Source organism: Chiloscyllium plagiosum, unplaced genomic scaffold (genome assembly GCF_037043375.1).
Source record: "Chiloscyllium plagiosum isolate Xiang-an unplaced genomic scaffold, Cpla_swu_hap1 HiC_scaffold_4, whole genome shotgun sequence".
NCBI classification, from domain to species: domain Eukaryota; kingdom Metazoa; phylum Chordata; class Chondrichthyes; order Orectolobiformes; family Hemiscylliidae; genus Chiloscyllium; species Chiloscyllium plagiosum.
This window is the reverse complement of record NW_028270142.1, coordinates 101,540,544-101,566,067: the sequence shown is the minus strand read 5'-3', so window position 1 is coordinate 101,566,067 and position 25,524 is coordinate 101,540,544. Positions and strand designations below refer to the sequence as shown.

General features: G+C 42.0%; 1 protein-coding gene across 3 annotated transcripts; it reads right to left on the bottom strand.

Annotated features, from left to right (window-relative positions):
* Positions 1–1,226: 1,226 nt before the first annotated feature.
* Positions 1,227–25,101, bottom strand: otud6b (OTU deubiquitinase 6B). Of its 3 annotated transcripts, XM_043688102.2 has the most exons (8): positions 24,948–25,092; positions 21,791–21,953; positions 13,978–14,132; positions 13,405–13,503; positions 12,927–13,236; positions 10,298–10,359; positions 3,089–3,195; positions 1,329–1,613 (listed from the first exon to the last, which is right to left on the bottom strand). In XM_043688102.2, the coding sequence occupies exons 3-8, from the start codon at positions 14,116–14,118 to the stop codon at positions 1,529–1,531; spliced, it is 804 nt and encodes a 267-aa protein (XP_043544037.2). In that variant the 5' UTR covers positions 14,119–14,132; positions 21,791–21,953; positions 24,948–25,092; the 3' UTR covers positions 1,329–1,528. The 3 variants fall into 3 exon arrangements, with proteins under 3 accessions (XP_043544035.2, XP_043544036.2, XP_043544037.2); XM_043688100.2 differs by lacking the exon at positions 21,791–21,953 and having other exon boundaries at positions 1,227–1,613; positions 24,948–25,101; XM_043688101.2 differs by lacking the exons at positions 21,791–21,953; positions 24,948–25,092 and adding an exon at positions 20,724–21,773 and having other exon boundaries at positions 1,227–1,613.
* Positions 25,102–25,524: the final 423 nt, after the last annotated feature.

The window sequence follows — 25,524 nt, the reverse complement described above, 5'->3', positions numbered from 1 at the left end:
CACAAAGTCTCTTTCTTGAGGTCCAATACCATCCTAATTCTCCCAGTCTACCTGCATGTTAAAATCCCCCATAACAAATGTAGTAACATCTTTACGACAGGCCAATTTCAGCTCCTGATTCAACTTACATCCGACATCCAGACTACTATTTGGGGGCCTGTAGATGACTCCCAAGAGGGTCTTTTTACCCTTAGTATTTCGCAGCTCTATCCACACTGACTCTACATCCCCTGACTCTCGGTCCCCCCGCGCAAGGAACTGAATATCCTCCCTTACCAACAAGGCCACCCCACCCCCTCTGCCCGTCAGCCTGTCCTTACAATAGCACGTGTAGCCTTGAATATTCATTTCCCAGGCCCTGTCCACTTGAAGCCACGTCTCAGTTATCCCCATAATATCGTATCTGCCAATTTCCAAAAGAGCCTCAAGCTCATCCATCTTATGTCTAATGCTTTGTGCATTCATGTATAGTATTTTTAATTTGTTACTGCTCTCACCCTTCCCATCAACCCCTATTTCACTCAACCTTACAGCATGATCCCTTTCCGAGTTTTCTGCCTCATTGATACAGTTGTCTTTCTCGACCTCTTGTTCTAACTTTCCCTTCAATTTCCTTTTTAAACATCCAGTTTGTCCCACCCCCCCCCCCTACTTAGTTTAAATGTAGTGGTGCTGCAGTAGAAAACCTGCCTGCCAGAATGCTGGTCCCTAACCTATTGAGGTGCAAACCGTCTCTCTTGTAGAATTTATGCTTACCATAAAATATACCCCAGTGATCCAAGAATGCTGTCTGTCAACACTCAAACTGTGGGTTAATATTCAACAACCGTCAATTTGGCTGAAGCAGTAAACAGTATCTATATTCCACTTATATGTTGATAAAGAAGAAACTTGACAGGCAATCTTCTGTGATTGAAAGAAAGCTGTTTCTGATTCCACTTCAAAACGCAAATAAATAAATTAATAAATGATCTCAACATATTTTATCTAATCCACATGCTGCATGTAGTGTCATTTTCAGCAGTTAAGAAAAATATTCAAATGTATAAATCTTTGCAACCTGCATTACATTTGTTGCAAAACTGAATGGCATAAAATTTGTAATGTGCATTACATGTTTGAACTACAACACTGAATGATAGGTAAAAGTGAAATGCTACAGAACAGCATTTTTGTTTTTACAGAACACTTCATGGATCTCTGATTGAGACAACCTACAGGGTTCATTTCCATTGTTATTCATATCTGAAATTTTTATTTGTCTCACTATGCACAGCATATACTGAACAGCAGGATCATTGACATTATTTAACCTCAATGAACATATGCAGTCTTAATTCAGCTTTTATTACTGGTCTTCACACCACTGAATGGTTTATCAAGAAAAAAAAAAGTGGAATACGCATCATTATCAAATTCTCCACATGAACCTGTGCACACAGCACAATTTTTAGCTCAACGTGAAAATTACAACAGAGAAATTCTAATACTTTGATGTAAGAAATAGAATGTAAATACTGATCAATATTTAGCACACGTCTTCTGTAGGTAGGTCAGTTAATTGTTCTACAGAGTTATAATGTTCTCCTAAACCATATGCATGCCTCATGTACCTGTAAACAAGAATAAAGTATTCAATATCAAAAAAAAGTAAGAAACAGTTTTTACAAAAAAAACAAGCAACGTTAGCATAATTAGTTCCAATTTTATAACAGCCCCAAGAGTGGGTGAACTGCCGACTCATTTCTTTTTTACATTAGCAACCCAATTATTACAAGATAGCAAACCTTTGAACTATACTGACAAGGAATTCATTCTTCATAATTAGAAAGTTATTGCTAGCTATTCAGATGTTTCCTGGTTTAATCCAATGTTTAATATTTGATCTGTGTTTATCTTAAAATAATATCATTATCCATTATATTAAAGTGTTGTACCCGCCAAAAATAAAGTATTTAGGTGGTTTCGCAGCTGGAGGTACATAAGTCTTGATATATCTGACTTCTGATTCATTAAATTGAGGAACTTATGACAGCATTTCTCATGCAATTACTGTTTCATTTTCCTCCCCTGAGAAATGTTCATCGTCAACTTAGGAAATGTCAGAACACACTGGGCTTTTGTCAGCTCTTGTTAAGTTGTCAACAACTTGTCCAACCAACAACATACAGCCAAATTACATCCACAGCAAGGGGTATGCGCTCAATGTGTAGGTGACATTGGGTTTTATTGAGGTCAAATTTATAAAGGAGCAGTAGATAAGAAATCAGAGGTGTGCAGCAGGAAGAGGACAACCAGGACTGAAACATTAAATGAAGAAAGAAAAGGATTTAAAAGTTCAATGCCTGATAACTGAGACCAGTGATGTTGAAATCAAAAATTGATCTGGGGGGGCAACCTATGCTAAAGAAATTTGAAAAATAATTTTCCAATAGTACATTGGCCTTTAATCATTTCTATGTTTTTTTTTTCTCCCTCAAGTTTTACTGATTCCTATACAAAAAAGCATTGCACGGTTATTTAACTTTTAGATAACAACATCAAAAGTTATGCATCTCCAACTGCAACAATCATCTAAACACCTATTATGTAATCTCCAAGCCAGGAAATCTTCCTGATGAAGGGCTTATGCCCAAAACATCAATTCTCCTGCTCCTTGGATGTTGCCAGCACCACACACTAGGCTAGGAAATATGACAGGTAAATCTAAAATGAAATCAATCATCACCCAAAGTTAATATAGGGACTTAAATATGAAATGGGAAGTTTGATCCACCTACCCTATAGATATCAGATGTAAGCAAGTATGTTATGCAAGTGAGAAACGCAAGTAAAATTTTGTTCCTGTTTTGAACAACACTGTTCAAAGCAGAGTCTTAAAGTCATCCGGCGCTGCAGGTGCAACAGTTCATTCATAGCAGTACTTGTACAACCATGAGAAAAGGCCTTATTACTGATGCATGACCAGGAAAGAGCACTTTGTGAATAGGAATATCTGCCCCGGTCAACTTCTCTCAATCTGATGGAAAGAAACTTGCCAAGTATTATGGTAGTTTGTAGTGAAAAATTGTATAGAGTTTCTACTTACACTAGAATTATTGGTTTCTTTCTATACTCTTCACCTACAGTGATTGGAGTAGAGTCTGCCTGTATTACCTCCACTGGCATTTTCAGAATGTGAGACAAAGCCCTCAACTGCAAGGAATTAAACAAATATTGTATATGAGAAACAAATCAGATATTCTTACCATTTTGCAATTTTGAATAAACCTAAAAGTGTAAGATATATCAAGATAGTATATACAGTTAATACAGTCCCGCATCTTTGGGATAGCAAGTTGATTCAATCTAAACAGATTATATCGCACGAAATACAGAGCTGGTTTAAAAATAAATTCTTTATTGATATCTGCTCGAAATTAATAATTTCAAAAGCATTAAAGGTTTGAAAGATAGGTCTCCTTCCTATCGGAAAGATGTTGTGAAATTTGAAAGGGTTCAGAAAAATTTACAAGGATGTTTCCAGGACTGGAGGATTTGAGCTATAGGGAGAGGTTGAATAGACTGGGGCTGTTTTCCCTGGAGCAAAGGCGGAGGAGGTGACCTTATAGAGGTTTATAAAATCATGAGGGGCAATGATAGGATAAATAGACAAAGTATCTTCCCTGGCTTGGGGGAGTCCAGAACTAGAGGGTACAAGTTTAGGGTGAGAGGGGAAAGATATAAAAACGACCTAAGGGTCAACTTTTTTCACACAGAGGGTGGTACGTGTATGGAATGAGCTGCCAGAGGAAGTGATGAAGGCTAATCCAATTGCAACATTAAAAAGGATGGGTATATGAATAGGAAGGGCTTGGAGGGATATGGTCTGGGTGCTGGCAGGTGGGACTAGATTGGGTTGGGATATCTGGTCGGCATGAACAAGTGGACCGAAGAGTCTGTTTCTGTGCTGTACATCTCGATGACTCTAGAAAGGTACTTAATTTCAATTAAATGATTACAGTTTTTCCAAATGAAATGAACTCTTTCATGCATTTATTTTAAGAGGACAAACAATGCCTGTGGTATCACTACAAAAGATAAAATAGCATTGAGGTTGAATTGACTAGCAGAAGAAATCTAATAAAGACTATCACTGGCACAAAGGTTCTAGAATTTGTGCCTGAATTTCAATATTGTACTTGGAAAGCAAAACTGATTTTGTAAAGAATGAAATCAGACCAAGAATACCCTTGGCAACTTCCCCTTTGAGGTGGGTGCTGGAGTTCAAGGATATTTAAATCAACTTGACTTCCCACCACACTTGTGCAAGATACTATTACAAACCACAAAACTATGGAATGGTCATACAAACAAAACTTACTGAAATCTGGGAAGGCTTCCTTCACTGTTGTTCAGATCATCTATGTGATAAGTCAACATTAATTGAAAACCAGGAAATCCTGCCTAATGTGTTGTAAGACCATAAGAAGTAACAGCAGGAGTAGGCTGTTCAGCCTTTCAAGTCTGTTGCACCATTCCATAGGATCATGTCCAGTAGTTTCCCCATAACTCTTGATTCCTTTATGATCAAGCATTCAAATATCCATCTATCTAACTCAGCTTTAAACAGTTCTCTTAGCAAAGAGGTCCAAAGACACTCATTCTCTTCACTTCAATCTTAAATTAGCACCACTTTATTCTGAGTCTATGTTCCCTGGATCTAGATTCTCCCACAAGGGGGAACCATCATCTTAGCTGTTACCCTGTTAAACCTCTTAATAATCCTAAACTGCATCTATGGGATCAACTTTCATTCTACTAAACAGGAGGAGACTTCAGCATGTTTAGTCTTTGCTAAGAAGACAATCCCTTAACAGTCAGGACCATCTAAGTGAACCCTGTCTGAACTGCCTCCAATGAAACAATATCTTTCTGAGAAGATTTGTAGCTCAGGTTGAGGTTCTGGATGTAGGATTGCTCACTGAGCTGGCAGGTTTGTTTTCAAATGTTGTGTCACCACACTAGGTAACATCTTCAGTGAGCCTCCGAATGAAGCACCAGTGGTATAGCCCACTTTCTATTTGTATGTTTGAGTTTCCTTGGGTTGGTGATGTCATTTCAAGTGGTGACATCATTTCCTATGGTGATGTCATTTCCTGTTCTTTTTGTAAATGAACACAGTCAGCTGATTTCTGAGCAATAAACCCAAACAAGCAGACAAAACATATCCAGAAACCCTAGCCACTCTCCCCTACATCAAAAGACATCTTGGAAATGACTACCAGACTACTCAGACCCCTTGGCATCATGGCACAAACCCACCAACACACTAAAACAGCAGCTAATGAACTTGAAAGACAACAAGCAAAATTAATGCCATTTACAAAATACCTTACAAGAACTGTAACAAACACTACATGGACAAACAGGCTGAAAACTAGCCACCAGGATACATGAACACCAAGTTGCCCTAAAACGACATGACTCACTCTCACTACTATCCTTACATATGGATGAGGAAGGACACCACTTCGAGAGGAACAACACATCCATCCTTGGACAAGCCAAAAAGAGACATGCACAAGAACTGCTAGAAGCATAGCATTCCAACTGGAACTCTATCAACAAACACATTGACTTGGGTCCCATTTAACACCCTCTGAGAAAAAGAACAGGAAATGACATCACCATAGGAAATTATGTCACCAACCCAAGGAAAGTCTAACATCAATAGAAAGTGGGCTACATCACCGATGCTTTATTTGGAGGCTCACTGAAGAGGTTACCTAGTATGGTGATGAAACGTCTGAAAATGAACCTTCCAACTCAGCATGCAAATCTACATCCAGAATATCTACATCTGGAAAACCAAAACTGCTCACTGCAGTCCAGATGTGGTCTCACAACACCTTGTACAGATGCAGTAACATTTCCCTACTCTTATAATCCAAGCCCCTTGAAATAAGGGCCAACATTCCATTAGTCTTCCTGCAGCATCCATGTGCTAGCTTTCTCTGCACAAATGTTCCCAAGTTAGTTCATGTTGTAGTTTTCTGCAGTGTTTATACATTTAAATAATATCTTGTCCTTTTGTTTCTCTTCCAACATGAACAACTTCACATTTTTCCACATTGTACTCCGATTGCCAACATTTTGCCCACTGACCTAACCTATCAAAATTTCTCTGCAAATCCCTCTTCCTGCCCTTACACCTATCTCGGTTCATGGCACCTGCTCCATCATGTCTCAGAATAACCTCTCTAACGCAACCTTTTGTTCTTCACCTTGTTTACTTTGCAACTGTTTTCCTTGTGAAATGGCGCAGCAGAAAAGGCAGAAGAACTCACCACTGACAGGATCTTCTGGCAATCACACCATTGGCATTTTATTTGAAACCCCAGTTGCATACTATTTCAGATGTTGCAAGCCAAGACCTGCCCCTCACATTGTGAGGCTAGACCATTAACATGCAGAAGGGAAAGCTCACACCCTGCTTCACAGGCAGGGACCTGGAGGTGTTGGTGAATAAGGTGCTGAAGAGGAAGACCATCCTTATCAACTTCACTGCTGTTGAAGGCTATGACACCAGACCCACCCACTCTGGAGCCAGTTAGCAACCTGTTCAGTGCTGAACTCAGGTGAAGCAGGATTCCCAACAGATCTGGAAGGTCAATAATCCTCTGTGTTCCACAAGGGAGTGTGCCACCATTTTCATTCTGCTACATTACACTCACAGGGTCACCAATCTTTTTAACTCCGTACACATATCTCACCAATGGTCATGGAATAAAACTCTCATCTTTGCATCCATCATCTCAATTAATGGTTCTCACCAATGTAATCTCCAAAATTACTAATCATTTCTGTCCGCAAGGCTTCCTACACTCACTATGAACAGCCTTACCATTTCTCTTGCTCATAAATCATCACTACCAGCTCTTCCATCATCTTCAATCCATTGCTTTGTCACAGAACAAGAAAAATTGGCCCATAACTTCCCATGGGAATGAGGACATCTCAAAAGGCCAATCACTCTCGTAAGCATCATTGTGCTGTAGGGCACTGCTCTTCCATTAACACCAGCATTACCGCATGCCTAATGTGCTTTTACTCAGACAACTAATTCTCTCCTCTTATGCAGGCAATACCAGAACAAACCTTTGCAAAGCGACCAATGCTGGAGTCCCTCAGCTCCAGCTTTACCTTCATCTCCAAGGAGGAACCTAAGGAGGATTTATTGGCAAGGCTTCCACTTTATCCTCCACCAGCTCAGAGACTTACCCCTCAGTGAGAACTCTATCTAGATTAGACTCGGTAGCACACTCTGGTGAGACATCACGTCAACCGGTCAAAGAACAAATGCATCAGGGTCTCCAGCACTCAGGACTGCCAGAGGCTAGCCCCTTGTAGATAATGATCCCAAGGTCTCAGGCAGAAGTGGCTTGGTAAAAATGCACAAACAGGCACAGGAACACTTGCAAATTTGTCAGAGGAGGGTAGTAAACAATTGAAGGATGACTGAGTCTACCTACATTTATCAATATGACACTAGTTCTGGCATGTGTAAATAACTGTACACGAGTCTGCAATCACAGAGACATCATTACAGTGTAGCCAAGGCTGAGCACCAGACATCTAAAAAGGTATTCAAACTTTAGATGTACAGGCAAAATGCTCAAAGAGTTGGGGGGGGGGGGCATTGTTATTGAAAATGAAACCAATGCAATGTTGTGAACTATTGTCACAGGAAATCTCGATGTAGAATCAGTCTGGGTGTAATAAGGAAGCTATAACATTAGGAGTTGTCTAAAAGCCTCCGAACAGAGTGGTGGATGGGGAATGGCATTAAACAGGAAATTAGAGATGCATTTAATGAAGTACTACAGCAAGCATGGGAGATTTTAATCTACATTTGACTGGGCAAATCACATGTGCATTAATTGCGTAGTGGATTATTCCACTTCATTGGGGTAGCACACTGAGAAATCATGGCCACTATTCTCAGAGTCATCACAAAAGTTCAAGATTTTTAAAAAGTAGTAAAATATACTCAGAATGCTGCAGCAAGTAATTCACCCCCTGCCACCATCTACAAGGTACAAGTCAAGAGCGTGATGGAATATTCCCCACTTTCCTCCAGGAGTGTAGCTCCAACAACACTCAAGAAGCTTGACACCAGTTACGACAAGGCAGCTGAAATGATTAGCACCACATCCGCAAATATTCACCCCTCCTTGAGTGACACTCAATACCAATACTGTACTCCATTTATAAGGTGCACCCAGAAATTCACCAAGGCTTCTTAGACAGCACCTCCCAAACCCACAACCATTACCATCTCAAGGCAAGAGCAGTAGATATAGGATAACAACACAAACTGCAACACCCCCTCCAAGGTTCCCATCATTCTGACTTGGAAATATATCATCATTCCTTCAGTGTTGTTGGGTTAAAATCCAGAAACTCTCTTCCTAACAGCAATATGGGTGTGACTACAGCACACACTGCTGCTCATCATAAACTTCTCAAGGAGAACAAGGATAGGTAACAAATGTTGGCCAAGTATTACCTACATGCCATGATGAATTAACAAAAATACATAACCCATTTATTCCTTTTCTGTTTTATTTTCAGAATGGAAGAGAATGACAAGTGGGATTCCGCATTGTGAAACTTGAAAGGGTTCAGAAAAGATTTACAAGGATGTTGCCAGCATTGGGGGATTTGAGCTACAGGGAGAGGTTGAATAGACTGGAGCTGTTTTCCCTAGAGCATCGGAGGCTGAAGGGTGACCTTATAGAGGTTTACAAAATCATGAGAGGCATGGATAGGATTAGATTAGATTACATTAGTGTGGAAACAGGCCCTTTGGCCCAACAAGTCCACACCGACCCGCTGAAGCGCAACCCACCCATACCCCTACATTTACCCCTTACCTAACACTACGGGCAATTTAGCATGGCCAATTCACCTGACCTGCACATCTTTGGACTGTAGGAGGAAACCGGAGCACCCGGGGGAAACCCACGCAGACACGGGGAGAACGTGCAAACTCCACACAGTCAGTCGCCTGAGGCGGGAATTGAACCCGGGTCTCAGGCGCTGTGAGGCAGCAGTGCTAACCACTGTGACATCGTGCCGCCCTTCAAATAGACAAAGACTCTTCCCTTGGGTGGGTAATCCAGAACTAGAGGGCATAGGTTTAGGGTGAGAGAGGAAAGATATCAAAGAGACCTGAGGGGCAACCTTTTCATGCAGAGGGTGGTACATGTATGGAATGAGCTGCCAGAGGAAGTGGTGGAGGCTAGTACAATTGCAGCATTTAAAAGGCATCTGGATGGGTATATGAATAGGAAGGGTTTAGAGGGATATGCGCCGTGTACTGGCAGGTGGGACTAGATTGGGTTGGGATATCTGGTCGGCATGGATAAGTTCGACCGAAAGGTCTATTTCCATGCTGTAGACCTCTGTGACTCTATGACTCTATAAGAATCAGTGCTCATGTCATCACTTTTTTATCAATTAACAATGAGATAGAGGCTAAGAGTAATACAGCATAGAAACAGACCCTTCAGTCCAACCAGTCTATGCTGACCATAATTCCAAACTAAACCAGTCCCACCTGTTTGCACTTGGCCCATTTCCCTCCAACCATTTCTTATTCATCTACTTATCTAAATGTCTTTTAAACATGGTATTTGTACCCACATCTAGCACTTCCTCTGGAAGTTCACTCCACACATGAACCACTCTCTCTATGTAAAAATATTGTTCCTCATGTCACTTTTAAATCTTTCTTCTTAAAAGTTTGTCCACCAGTCTTTATATTCCCACCCTAGGGAAAAGACACCCCCACATTCAACTTGTCCCTACCCCTCCTGATTTGATAAACCTCTATAAGGTCACCCCTCAACCTCCTACATTCCATTGAAAAAATCCCAGCTTATCCAGCCTCTCCCGATAACTCAAACCCTCCATTCCCAGCAACATACTGGTAAATCTCTTCTGAACCTTTTCCAGTGACCAGACGGGACAGAGCACTTCAGAAGAGGCATCATCAACGTCCCAACTCTATACTCAAAAGGTCTGAACAATGAAGGTAAGCGTACTCAAAGCCTTCTTCACCACTCTAGCTATATGTGATACAAACTTCAAAGAATTATGACAGTAGTCTATAATTCTAACACAGTTTGTGCTGGGCGTGATTAGTTAAATTTTAATGTAAATACTAACTTTTGTATTATTGGACTGCTAATATTACTGATAAATTAGAATATAATCAAAGTATAGTTGTAGTAAAATAACAATTCCTTACCTCAAGTTGTCCACCCCAGGCTGCTGTGTTGGCTACCTCATCACAGTACTTTTCAAATTCCTCTGAAATGGAGATTTTTTTAAAAGTGATACAGGAAAATATAGTTGCAGAGAATATCATATACTGTAAAGCATATTTGTTCAACCATAAGACTCAGGTAACTATTTTTAACCCTGATAATCAGTACAGAGGAATATCATGAATAGACAGACATCTACATCTTACCAGTTTGCGGCATCCCAATGTAGTGCATCACCATCACAGAAATTGCATTCTTTAAACCATAAGAACTTCAAATACAGCTACAGAGGAACCTGGATTATCCGAATACCAATTATCTGAAAATTGAATTATCCAAAGGAGATCTCGAGGTCCCGATAGAAACATTACATCAAAGACATGTTTCCAACAGTGATCGCGTCTTTTGTTTACAGTAATTAAACAGGCACCATCTCCAAATGAATGACCTCCCGTCCTCTCTCTCTCTCCCCACACACTTTCCCTGGAGTTCTACAGAGGGGTGTACCCTAAACCCCTTCTCCTGATAATCTGTCCAACATTGTCCTGTCAAAAGGCTGCAGTAAAACGTTGTGTGTGTGGCTGTATGTGTGTGCACGCGCTATTTGGAGACTTACCCAACAAAGGCTGCTGCAGCAGCAGCAGTCTCAATGTAGATGTACAGTTCTGCTGCCCTGGAGGGGTGAGGGCAGACAGGGAGGGGCGGGGCGGTGTTGGATGGGGTTTGGGGTCAGGGGGTAGGTGTTGGATGGGTTTGGGGGCGGGGGGTTGGGGGCAAGGGGTCGGTGTTGGACGGGGTGGGGGAGCAGGGGATGGAGTTGGTGGTTGGGGTTGGATGGGGGGGCAGTGTTGGGGGCAGGGTCTCGCGCTCTGTGGGTTGGTGCAGTCTCCTGAACAAGGAGCAGACTTTAAAAACTCCGAGCCCCAGGGGAAAGGCATTTAATCGATTAACCGAATAATCCCACCAAAAGATATATTTCCCTCCCCACCCTTATCAGCATTCGACAGATACAATTCCTTCTGTAATTCCCTTGTTAGGAACACGCTCCCCACCAACCCACCCTCCACACCCAGCACTTTCCCTTTCCACCACACAAGGTGTAAGACCTATGCCAGCACCTCCTCCCTCATCTTCGTCCAAGGCCATTAAGGATTTTTTCACATCAGGTAGAGGTTTTGCTGCATACCCACCTGCCTCATCTACTGTGTCCGTTGCTCTCAATGTGATCTCCTCTACATCAGGGAGACAGGACGCCAACTCATGGAGCGTTTCAGGGAACATCTCTGGGTCACACGTACTGTCCTATGGCTGACCACTTCAACTCCCTGTCCCACTCCCCAAGTACATACAAGTCCTGGGCCTCCTCCAGCACCAACTCAAAGTCACTTGACAAGTGGAGGAAGAATGCCTCACCTTCTGTCTTGGGAGCCTTCAAGCACACAGCATCAACATCGACTTCATTAGTTTCCATATCTCCCCTCCCCCCACCTTATCCTAGAACCAATCCTCCAACTCGGTACCACCCTCTTGACCTGTCCTACTGTCCATCTTCCTTCCCACCTATCAGCTCTACTGCCTCCACCAACTTATCACAATTACCCCCCATCTGCATCTACCTATTACCTTCCTAGCTACGATACCCTAGTCCCAGCCCCACCCTCATTTATCTCTCAGTCCCCTTTCCCCTCCACATTCCTGATGAAGGGTTTATGCCCAAAACGTCAATCTTCTGTTCCTCAGATGCTGCCTGAGCTGCTGTGCTTTTCCAGCTCCTTGAATAGCTGATGTGCACTACCTATCCCACCATACCCATCTCTAATTTTCTCTAAGGGGAATTCAAGCTTCAAGAATGAGAGACATGGATATTAGTACACAAAAGGATACCACTCAACCCATAATATCGTGTTAAACTTTCAACTGGACTTACTTAGACTAATCCTTGTACTTCACCTTTTGATATCTAAAAGTTACCTATTTGATATAAACATCTCAGCATGAAATAGTGCATATTCTGCATTAACATACTTCCATAATATACTAAATAAAATAAATTAAAATATCATAGACTTTATAAAATAATATCAAAATGGGAAGTTTCTTATCAAAAGGAAATGTGTGACAATCAAATATAAAATGACTTATAGGGTCACTGTCACCTTTTAGCAATAATTATCAACTTAAAATGCTTCTAAGAAGTCCAGTTACATATTTTTCAATAGAGTCTAACTTCTTCAAAGCTTTTTAGTGAAAATTCTCATCAGTAGAAAAGACAGCAGTTTCTGAATATCCACTTTTAACCACACATCTGCCAAAAAGTGTTAAAAAAAAGTTTACAGCTATCTTTAAATAATACATAACCTAGGGTAAAGTTCACTCGTGTTCACTCTTGTATAGCTAATTTGGGAATGCCTTGTGAGCAGTGCATTGAAGATATGCTCATTAAGGTACACTATGGATTCTAATAGTACAAAAGAAAAACAGCATTTTTGCTTAAACATCACAGTAGTGTTGCTCTTTGTGTAAAACTGTCATACTTTCAATCATGTTTATAATTAAACTATTAATTGAACCAATAACTTCAAGCATTTGAAGCAGTACAGTAATACTTACCAGGTGTATACATGTCTCCTGTATTACAGTTGGTCAGAAAAGGCAAGAAATCATCTGCATGACTTCTCATGTATTCAGCCGCCTGTGTCCTTAGATCTGCAAGGGTCAATAGACTGCCCTGTTTAAGTTGATCTTCAATAGCTTTATACATGCAGTGACCATCAGATGGGATCTGCTTGATCTGTAAGTGCCTTTTAGCAAGGATTTCAGCAAGTTTTTGATTTTCCAGGTGCCTGGCTCCTTTCAAATTTTCAATTTCAGCTTCAGCTATTCTCTCTTCTCGTTCTCTGTCCTGAGCGGCTTTCTTCTCCTTGTATTGGAGTTTGAAAATATATATTTTTTTAATTGATTAAAATCAAATAATAGAAAATGTCTCTGAACACTATTGTGTACTTAAAACAATGCATGTGCCACATGTTTTAGTTTAACACAATTCAAAAGGAAAAATATAACCACAATATTTCAGTCAAAAACGTACCCTTCTCTTTTGTGCCTTAGAAACGCGAGATGGCTTAATTGCTTTACCATTTTCAATCTCCAACTCTAAATTTGCAAATCCATTAGTACATGATTCAACCTAATGAAAAAGAATATTATCAGGACATAAAATATATCTCAGATACCTATTTCAATATATCTTTGCAGCATTTTTTCACATTAAAATTATAGCCTTGTTTAGTCTGACTAAACTCCAAAAATAGTATACCAAGGCTTCCTGATGCCTTAACAATTTGATATCCTATATGAATGAAATCAAATTGAGGATACTACAAGTCTTAAGTATATGCATCAAGTAAATTCAAATTAAACTGATATATAGAATTTATATTTCCCTCACAAGAAATAAAAATGACAATTTTTTTTTCTTGTTACTATTGTGCAAGTAAATTATTTTATAAAGCAGTAAGACTTAAAAAGCACAACTTTAAAACACTCTCAATAATTTGGTGATTGCAAAGAAATTAAGTTCCTTATACATGAAGAAAATACATAATAAATTACAACTTTTGATTAGTTACTCATGAATCTAAATATAAAACCATTTCCTCACCGTACTAGACTTATCAAGTGACCGAGTGAGCTGTTTAAGTTCCTCCTCATGCCTCAGTTCCAATTCAGCCTCAAATTTTGCAACTTCCTCTACCAACTGTTTTCTTCTTTTCTTGTCATTCTTAGCAACAGCGTTTTTCATTGCCTGTATTTTCGCTGCAATTCAAAGTGAAGGTGTAATGCTCAGCACTTTTTTTTGCACGTAAAAATAAAAACATTCTACGTAGACACAGAAAGAAGACATTCCTATCAAGATGTAATTTAATTAAGCAACTCATTTAAATCGTAAAAAGTAATGGTTTGGTGCAACTTAATGGCTTGTTCCTCTGTTTCACTGGTCAAAGGAGAATCATATGTAACTCAAAGGTTGTGAGCTAACTGCTGGAAAACAGGATTGGAATAGGTTGATGCTTGTAGACTGACACAGTCTTTTCCATGCTGCAAGATATCTGTCACTCTATAACTTGAAATGTCAAACTTTTTTCCCTCTCCATAGATACTGTCAGATTGCTGAGTATTTCCATAACTTTATGTATTCACTTCAAAGGACAGTTAAGGGTCAACCACATCTTTGTCAGATGTCAGTCGTCAGTCCAGCTAAAGATGGCAGATTTTCACCATAAAAATACATTGGTGAACCAGATAGGTTTTTTTACAACAAGCAATGATGGTTTCATGATCACATTTATTGTGACTAGATTTCAATTTCTTAATTATTAGTTGGAGTTTATTACTTAATGGCGTTTCAATGGTGTTGAAGATACTTTAATCTTCATGTAGATTTGGATAGGCAGCCATGAGGAAGAATTCATAGAGTGTATTTAGGATAACTTTTGAGAAGAATATGTTGCAGATTCAACCAACAATCAGGCTATTTTTGATCTGGTGATGTGCGATGAGGTAAATTTAATAAATTTGTGTCTCACAAATTGGATGAAGTTTTTTTGAAAGTGTGCTGAAAATGTGTTGCTGGAAAAGCGCAGCAGGTCAAGCAGCATCCAAGGAGTAGGAGAATCGACGTTTCGGGCATGAGCCCTTCTTCAGGAATGAGGAAAGTGTGTCCAGCAGGCTAAGATAAAAGGTAGGGAGGAGGGACTTGGGGGAGGGGCGTTGGAAATGCGATTGGTGGAAGGAGGTCAAGGTGAGGGTGATAGGCCGGAGTGGGGGTGGGGGCGGAGAGGTCAGGAAGAAGATTGCAGGTTAGGAAGGCAGTGCTGAGTTTGAGGGATTTGACTGAGACAAGGTGGGGGGAGGGGAAATGAGGAAACTGGAGAAATCTGAGTTCATCCCTTGTGGTTGGAGGGTTCCTAGGCGGAAGATGAGGCGTTCTTCCTCCAACCGCTGTGTTGCTATGGTCTGGCGATGGAGGAGTCCAAGGACCTGCATGTCCTTGGTGGAGTGGGAGGGGGAGTTGAAGTGTTGAGCCACGGGGTGGTTGGGTTGGTTGGTCCGGGTGTCCCAGAGGTGTTCTCTGAACCGTTCCGCAAGTAGGCGGCCTGTCTCCCCAATATAGAGGAGGCCACATCGGGTGCAGCGGAAGCAATAAATGATGTGTGTGGAGGTGCAGGTGAATTTGTGGTGGATATGGAAGGATCCCTTGGGGCCTTGGAGGGAAGTGAGGGGGGAGGTGTGGGCGCAAGTTTTGCATTTCTTGCGGTTGCAGGGGAAGGTGCCGGGAGTGGAGGTTGGGTTGGTGGGGGGTGTGGACCTGACGAGGGAGTCACGGAGGGAGTGGTCTTTTCGGTACGCTGATAGGGGAGGGGAGGGAAATATATCCCTGGTGGTGGGGTCCATTTGGAGGTGGCGGAAATGACGATGGATGATACGCTGTATATGGAGGTTGGTGGGGTGGTAGGTGAGGACCAGTGGGGTTCTGTCCTGGTGGCAATTGGAGGGGTGGGGCTCAAGGGCAGAGGAGCGGGAAGTGGAGGAGATGCGGTGGAGGGCATCGTCGATCACGTCTGGGGGGAAATTGCGGTCTTTGAAGAAGGAGGCCATCTGGGTTGTACGGTATTGGAACTGGTCCACCTGGGAGCAGATGCGGCGGAGACGAAGGAATTGGGAATATGGAATGGTGTTTTTACAGGGGGCACGGTGGGAGGAGGTGTAGTCTAGGTAGCTGTGGGAGTAGGTCAGTTTATGGTAAATGTCCGTGTTGATTCGGTCGCCCGAGATAGAAATGGAAAGGTCTAGGAAGGGGAGGGAGGAGTCTGAGACGGTCCAGGTGAATTTGAGGTCGGGGTGGAAGGTGTTGGTAAAGTGGATGAACTGTTCAACCTCCTCATGGGAGCACGAGGCAGCGCCGATACAGTCATCGATGTAGCGGAGGAAAAGGTGGGGGGTGGTGCCAGTGTAGCTGCTGAAGATGGACTGTTCCACATATCCTACAAAGAGGCAGGCATAGCTGGGGCCCATGCGGGTGCCCATGGCTACTCCTTTGGTTTGGAGGAAGTGGGAGGACTGGAAAGAGAAGTTGTTGAGGGCGAGGACCAGTTCATTCAGTCGAAGGAGGGTGTCAGTGGAAGGGTACTGGTTGGTACGGCGGGAAAGGAAGAAGCTGAGGGCTTTGAGTCCTTCGTGATGGGGGATGGAGGTGTACAGGGACTGTACACCTTTTTGAAAGTGTGACCAAGAAAGTAGATAATGGCAGTGCAGTAGACATTGTCTACATGGACTTTAGCAATGCCTTTGACAAGGTAGGATACTGCGTGGTAGGTTGTTCAATAAGGTTAAATCTCACAGGATCCAGTGAACGCTAGCCAACTGGATACAAAATTGCCTTGAAAGTAGTAGACAGAAGGTGGTGATAGAGGATTATTCTTCAAATTGGACACCTGTGATCGGTGGTATGCCACAGGGATTGGTGAATCCACTGTCATTCATTATTTATATAAATGACTTAGATGAGAATTTAGGAGGTATGATTAATAAGTTTGTGGATGACATCAAGATTGGTGGTATACTGGACAAAGAGAGGCTCAATAGGCTGGGACTCTTTTCCCTGGATCATAGGAGACTGAGGCTCTATATAACCAAGACAGGGATAGATAAGGTAGATAGCCAACAGCATTTCCCTTTTGTAGGGTAGTCTAAAACTAGACGGCATAAGTATAAGATGAGAGGGAAGAAGTACAAGAGGGTTTAGAGGAGCAATTTTTTTCACACAGAGGGTGGTGATTGTCTGGAACAGATTAGCAGAGGTAGTCATGGAGGTGAGTATAATTTTGTCATTTAAGAAACATTTGGACAGGTATATGGATGGGATAGTATGGAGGAATATGGACCAAACACAGGCAAATGAGACTAAATTAATTGGGAAAACTGGGCAGCATGGACAAATTGGGCTGAAGGGTCTGTTTCCATGCTGTAAAACTCTATGATTCTAAATGATGTCAGAGGAAAACATAGGAGCAAGTGATGAAGGGCTTATGCCCGAAAAGTCAATTCTCCTGCTTCTCGGATGCTGCCTGACCTGCAGTGTTTTTCCAGCACCACACTTCTTGACTCAGAGGAAAATATCCTCTCAACCAGTGACCATAACATGGTCGAACTTAACATTCGACTTGAGAAAGAAATTTGGGTTAGAAACAACTGTGCCAAAGTTAAATAAGGGTAATAACAAAGGGATGTGGGCATAGCTACACAAAGTAGACCAGGAAAGAAATTTGCAGCAAAGACAGTGGAAGAACAATGGTTTATATTTAAGAAAATAACTCTGGCTCACAACAAAGATATATCCAATGAGGAAGTAGGACTCTTGGAAGGAGTTAAGCACAGGGAAGGTAAGGATAATATCAAATTTAAAAAGAACATAAATTTTAAACAAAGATTAGTGGTAAGCAGAGAATTGAGGAAGTTTTAAAAACCAAAAGACAAACAAGAAAATGTGGGAGAAGATAAAGTTTAAGGGTAAACTTCCAAGTAACATCAAGACAGACAGGCACAGCTTCTTGAAATTTATAAAAAGGAAAAAAAGAGTTGCCAAAGTTAATGCAGGTCCACTAGAAAGCGAGGTTGGGGAAATAAAAACGGGGAACCAGGAAAGGCACAGGAGTTAAATAAACACTTTACATCAATCTTCATAGTAAAAAAATCCTAATAGCATTGCAAAATTACTGAATTTTCAAGGGGCAAGGGGAGATAGGAAATTAATTGCAATAACTATTAGTTATATCAGAAAAAATGTACCAGGGAAATTGATGGGTCTGAAGGCTGGACTTGATGGGATGCGTCTTAGAATATAAAACAAGTAGCTGCAGACTTCATGGATGTCTTACAGTAATCTTTCAAGAGTTCTCACATTTGGAAAACAACCCCCAGGGGATTAGAAAACTGCCCATATGACACTTTTTTTAAAAAATAGAAGGAGACAAGCAATACATAACTACAGACCAGTTAGCTTCACATTTGCTGTTGGGAAAGTTTGAGAATCTATTAGAAATTATCAATAACAAAGCATTTAGAAAGCTGTAACATGATCAAGCTGGGTCAATATTGACTCACAGTGAGGAAATCATGCCTGAAAAAATTTAATAGAACTCTTTGAGAATGTAACAAGCAGGATAAATGAGTTGCCAGAGGAAGTGGTGAAGGCTGTTACAACTGCAACATTTAAAAGGCTATATGAATGGGTATATGAATAGGAAGGATTTGGAGGGATATGGGCCGAGTGCTGACAGGTGAGACTAGACTGTGTTGGGATATCTGGTCGGCATGGACAGGTTGGACCGAAGGGTCTGTTTCCATGCTGTACATCTCTATGACTATGACTCTATAGATAAAGCAAAAGCAGTGAATGTAATATATATGGAGCTTCAAAAAGCATTAAATGAAGGTACCACATGTTAGACTATTTAATACAATAGCAGCCCATGGTGTTGCAGGTAGCATGTTAGCGTGGATAGAAGTTTGACTAACTAAACAGAAGACAGAGAGTTGGGGTAAGGCAAGCATTTCAGAATGGCAACCTGTAACTAGTGGAGTGCCAAAGCGGGTAGTGCTGTGCCACAATTATTAGGTGGGAAGGCAAATTCTGAGAATGACACAAAAAGTTCACAGATGGATACAGATAGACTAAGCAACTGGGCAAACACTTGGCAGCTGGAAGATAATAAGAGAAAATGTGTCTATATGCACTTTGCAGCAGCAATAGACAGACTGAATATTATTTAAATGAAGAAAGAATACAGAAGCCTAAAGAGGGATTTGGGAATTCTCATGTGTGGAAAACAAAAAGATAGCAGTCACATTCAGCAGGTAATAGGGACGGCAAATTGAACGTTAGCCTTTATTTCAAGGGGCATGAATCTAACAATAGGGAGTTCATGTTAAAACTATGCGAGGTTCTGGTAAGACCACAGTTGGAATTCTATTAACAGTCTTGGGCCCCCTAATTAAGGAAAGATTTACTGGCATTGCAAGCAGTCCAGAGAAGGTTCAGTAGGTTGATCCTGGGAGGGACTGCCTTATGAGAAGATTGGGCCTATATTTAGTGGTATTTAGAGGAATAAGAGGCACCTTATTGAAACATAGAAGATTCTTTCGGGACTGGCAGGGTAGATGCAGACAGACTGTTTCTCCTGTAGGCCAACTAGGACCAAAGGCCATAATCTCAGAGGAAAAGGTCACCCAATTAAGGCAGAACAAGGAATAGCTGTTATGAATCTGTGGAATTCTTTACAAAAAATGCTGTCTAGTCTAGTGGTTAAGTATATTCAAGGCTAAGACAGGTGGACGTTATCAGGAAGAGAATCAAAGGTCATGGAAAATAGACAGGAAAGTGGAGTCAAGGATTATCAGATCAGCCATGACTTCACTGAATTGTGGAGCAGACTTGACAGGCATCATCTGTGCCAACATCTTATGATCTTATACTTCATCAGCTGCAGTGGTAGGATCTGAACCAATGTTAGCACAGATTGGCATCTGGATTACTAGTCCGGTGACAACACCAGAATCTTGTAAGATGCCAAACATTTTTGACATTTTTCAAACCAACAATCTCTACCACCTCAAAAGGAGAGGGCAGCGAATGTCTGGAACTTATCCTCTAAACCACACACCTCCTGATTTGAAAATGTATTACCATTCTTTTATCAGGTCAAAATCCTTACACTCCCTTCCGAAGAAACAGCACTGCAGTCATTCCTACACCCAACAAGTTAAAGTCATCCAAGGCAATGGCTCAATACCACCTTCTCAAAGGCAATTTGGGATGAGTAACAAATTTGGCTTCCTCATTTACATCAAGATCCAACCAAACCATAAGAAGTGAAAATAAAATCTCAAGATTAATTCAGTAATAATTCTAACTACTGTACATTTCTCAGGCAAATGAACAAACAAAATTGATATAGCTCAGCATTCACAAAGTGTTATAAACAACTTTAAGATTTCTTAAAAGAGTAGACACAAGAAGCAAGTTTGCATGGTTAAATTTTCATAAATCTATAACTCCTTTACTCTTAATTATTATAATAATAACAACCTGCTTACTAATCTGTCTCACAGAACATTGCAGTAAGGGAATTTGTTCTTAAAAAGGGCTTTCTGCCAAAACTTAAAATATAAAGAACACAAATGCTTACTACTTTAACAGCATTATCTATTTTCATCAACTTCACAGTGTTTTAAACGGCTTGGAGCCCTTAACACCTATTTCAACAATGTTAGGTTTTTCCTTGCACTACTAAATCACAAATAGTTCAAATGTTTTAACTGTGTTCATGATGTAAACTCAGTACATACTCATTTTATTTCCCTATTTAGACCAAATGGTTGAACAAAAACAAAGTCTCTATCACAGTCTTTCCCTTGGTTTTGGTTGTAGGTCTTCATGGGACTCAACAGGCCAAATCTTGACCCATAAATATTTGGGTAAATGGGGCAGATTGTCCCATGAGGTAGCGAGATAAGGAGAGCAGGGTTTGCTTCCTTTTCTTTCTTCTCAGCCACATCATCAAGGTTTTTGGACTCAAAGTATAACACAGCTTGATGGACAAGTAGTTGCCATTTTGAACAATTGATAATAATTCCAGTTACTGATGTCATTACTGCTGTACTTCAGGGGAGCTTCAGAATATCTGTAATGTTCTTTTTGTCCTTGTTTGAAGCACTAGACAATTGAGAGTTGAGACAATATGAACTTGCAGGAAGAGGTGTTTTATTCTTATTTGCAGGAAGATCCAGCCACAGTGTCAAGTTCATTGTAAGGAATAGTGAGTGTTTATCTGAATTTGCAGAGCTGACTTCAAGAAGGACAGTAGCAAATGTTTAGCAGGTTCTTCCACTGAATCTGAGAAACCTCAGTATTGCACATACAACAAATGAAGAAAGGAAGGATAACAGAGAATTACTTATATATAATTACTCTTTTCTCCTTTGCTTTCATACAACACTTTTTTCCAATTAAACACATTCCGTCAGAATCTACATAAGTCCCAAAATAACTGTTGTACTGTTCCATTCCAAATCAATAACACAGTCTGTTCAGACTATCTGTATTTTGCTTTTTTCTCATTTTTGGTCTGGAACTGTGTGAGTTGTAGTTGAGACCTGAACTATGCACAGCAGCTTGTTTTTTTTTAATATAAAAAAAAGACAGATATTCACTGTTAAGAACTGGCCTGGAAAGATACTGTAGGTTAAATACTGCTCAAAGAACACAGTCGATGATTTGCCACAAAGATGTTATGATGTTGAACTGATCAATCAAGGGAGGCCTGCTGCTGGCCAGCCAATCACAGAGTGTGTTAAAAGGAAAGAGAAACCAAAGAGTCAACTTGCTCTGACTGGGTTTTGGTACTAGCAGCTACCTGATTTTGTTTTCTGGTTTTGTTCTCTCTAGTTGTTAACTTGTTGAAGGTTCTGAGAAAAGAATCCCAGTTGTAAGAAATAAGTAAGTCTCCAGAAGGTTTGCAGAAGTTGTTTATATTGATTGGTGACTTTGAAATTCAAGCAAGACGAAGTGATCCATTCCTGTAATATAACCAAAGAATTTCACAAAGGCCTGGTATTCATTGTTGAAACTGTTATCAAACCCGCAAATTATTTTTCTTTTTATTAAACTTATCCCTTGGATACAGAGTGCGGGCTTCTGTTCAAAGAAGGGGTTGGCTTAGATAGTAGATATTAACCAGGTTATTTTTGTTTAATTACAAACTTGGTGTACAAGCTCTGCTATTTGTAAAGTCTGGTTGGGAAAAGTTCAGGGTCATTGAATGTTTTTGGATCACAATCCAGAAGAATATTGTGAAACTTGGAAGGTTTAAGAAAAGAAAAGGTTTAGTCCAAGAATTCCCCACCTATGTTCGGGACACCATCCACGCCCTCCACCTCCTCCATGATTTTCGCTTCCCCGATCCCCAACACCTTATCTTCACCAGGGACATCCAGTCCCTATACACCTCCATCCCCCATCACGAAGGCCTCAAAGCCCTCCGCTTCTTCCTTTCCTGCCGAACGAACCAGTACCCTTCCACTGACACTCTCCTTCGACTGACTGAACTGGTCCTCACTATTAACAACTTCTCGTTCCAATCCTCCCACTTCCTCCAAACCAAAGGAGAAGCCATGGGCACCCGCATGGGCCCTAGCTATGCCTGCCTCTTCGTTGGATATGTGGAACAGTCCATCTTCCGCAGCTACACTGGCACCACCCCCCACTTTTTCCTCCGCTACATTGATGACTGTATCGGCGCTACCTCGTGCTCCCATGAGGAGGTTGAACAGTTCATCCACTTTACTAACACCTTCCAACCCGACCAAAAATTTACCTGGACCGTCTCAGACTCCTCCCTCCCCTTCCTAGACCTCTCCATCTCTATCTCGGACGACCGACTCAACACGGACGTATACTATAAACCGACTGACTCCCACAGCTACCTAGATTACACCTCTTCCCACCCTGCCCCCTGTAAAAACGCCATCCCATATTCCCAATTCCTTCGCCTTCGCCGCATCTGCTCCCAGGAGGACCAATTCCACTACCGAACATCCCAAATGGCCTCCTTCTTCAAAAACCGCAATTTCCCCTCAGACGTGGTTGACGATGCTCTCCATCGCATCTCCTCCACTTCCAGCTCCTCTGCCCTTGAACCCCGCCCCTCCAATCGCCACCAGGACACAACCCAACTAGTCCTCACCTACCACCCCACCAAACTCCAGATACATCGGATCCCACCACCATATTTCCCTCCCCACCCCTATCAGCGTTCCAGAAAGACCACTCCCTCCGCGACTCCCTTGTCAGATCCACACCCCCCCCACCAACCCAACCTCCACTTGCAACCGCAAAAAATGCAAAACTTGCGCCCACACCTCCCCCCTCACTTCCCTCCAAGGCCCCAAGGGATCCTTCTATATCCATCAGAAATTCACCTGCACCTCCACACACATCATTTACTGCATCCGCTGCACCCGAGGTGGCCTCCTATACATTGGGGAGACAGGCCGCCTACTTGCAGAACGTTTCAAAGAACACCTTTGGGACACCCGCACCAACCAACCCAACCGCCCCGTGGCTGAACACTTTAACTCCCCCTCCCACTCCGCCAAGGGCATGCAGGTCCTTGGCCTCCTCCATCGTCAGACCATGGCAACACGACGCCTGGAGAAAGAGCGACTCATCTTCCGCCTCGGAACCCTCCAGCCACAGGGGATGAATGCGGATTTCTCCAGCTTCCTCATTTCCCCTCCCCCCACCTTTTCTCAGTCCCAGCCCTCAGACTCAGCACCGCCTTCTTGACCTGCAATCTTCTTCCTGACCTCTCCGCCTCCACCCCCTCTCCGGCCTATCACCCTCACCTTAACCTCCTTCCACCTATCGCATTCCCAACGCCCCTCCCCCAAGTCCCTCCTCCCTACCTTTTATCTTAGCCTGCTTGGCACACCCTCCTCATTCCTGAAGAAGGGCTTATGCCCAAAACGTCGATTCTCCTTTGATGCTGACCTGCTGCATTTTTCCAGCAACACATTTTTAAGTTAAGTAAAGATTTACAAGGATGTTGCCAGGGTTGGAGGAGTTGATCTATAGCGAGCGGCTGAATAGGTTGGAGCTAGTTTTCCCTGGAGCATTGGAGGCTGAGGGGTGACCTTATAGAGGTTTATAAACATATGAGGGGCATGGATAGGATAAATAGACAAGATCTTTTTCTCGGGGTGGGTGAGTCCAGAACTAGAGGGCATAGGTTTAGGGTGAGAGGGGAAAAATATAAGAGACCTAAGGAGTAACTTTTTCACACAGAGGATGGTGTGTGTATGGAATAAGCCATCACAGGAAATAGTGGAGCCTGATATAATTACAATATTTAAAAGGCATCTGGATGGGTATATGAATAGGAAAGAGTTAGAGGGATATTGGTCAAGGCCTGGCAAATGGGGCTAGGTTGCGTTAGGTCAGGCTAAGCTAGGCTATATGGTCAGCATAGATGAGTTGGACTGAAGGGTCTGTTTCTGCCCTGTACATCTCTATCACTCTACAAATCCAGTAATTTGATACATCACAAACCAGCTGCCCCGCCAATTGAGCTAACCAACCCCACAATTAATGTGGGAGTTGCCAACTGCAAATGTCAATGTGAACGCCCAGTGGTGGGTGACAAGCATGTTTCTGTGCAAAGTGAGTGAAGGGTAGAGGGAAAAGACGTGCATAACTTTTCGCGACAGAAGCATTGATTTTTTTTGTGTGTGCAAAGAACAATCCAGATGCAGACAGGGGGCTGTTGAGAACCGAAGGGCGCTGTTTGCAGCAGAAAGGGGCAGCTATGATCACAGGCCAACTGTGCAAGAGAGGTCCTGACCACGGGCTGGAGGAGCCAGGCTGGTCCCGGTCCCGGTCCCGGTCCCTCTCAAACCGGGTAAACAGCAGCTGGCGGTGGCGGTGGCTCCAGGCCTCCACTCAGCAGCAGCGGCCTCCCCCAGGGCCAGGAGCCGCTCTCTTCCTCCTTCACAACCTCCCCGGGCTTCACCTACCCTGTAATTCTTTCCTCTCCTTACGGTGCTTTTTGAAAAGCTTCTCCTCCTCCGTTTCTCTTTCCTCCATCCTTTAACTGCGCCGCAGCCTGTGAACACCGAGAGAGAGAGAGACTTTCCTTGTGCAGAAAGAACATCCCCCCTTTCACCTTTCACCTCTAACCCCAGCCCTCATTAAAGCTGCACTCCACTGAGGCTACCTTCAGTCAAAATTAAACACACTACATCACTAATTCACTCTACTTTCATGGAAATGATAAATTCAATTATCAATTATTGGACCAAACTGCAACCATATTTTAAATAAGCATGCTTAAATACAAATTCAGTTAACAATTTGCATTGATTCAACTCACAGCATATGAAAAAACATTGTAGAATAACATTTGACCCCTCGTTACATGAGGCTGGGATGGGGTGATGAACCATGTCTGTATTTGCCGCAATTTAGCAAATTATCACCTGTAGTTTTGTCATGTTTCTTCCCATTTGTCCTGTAATTCCGGTGTCTATAGTGCTTTTTGCACACATGCCACAGTGAGATTGTCCCATACTTTTTTTTTGGTTCACTCATGGG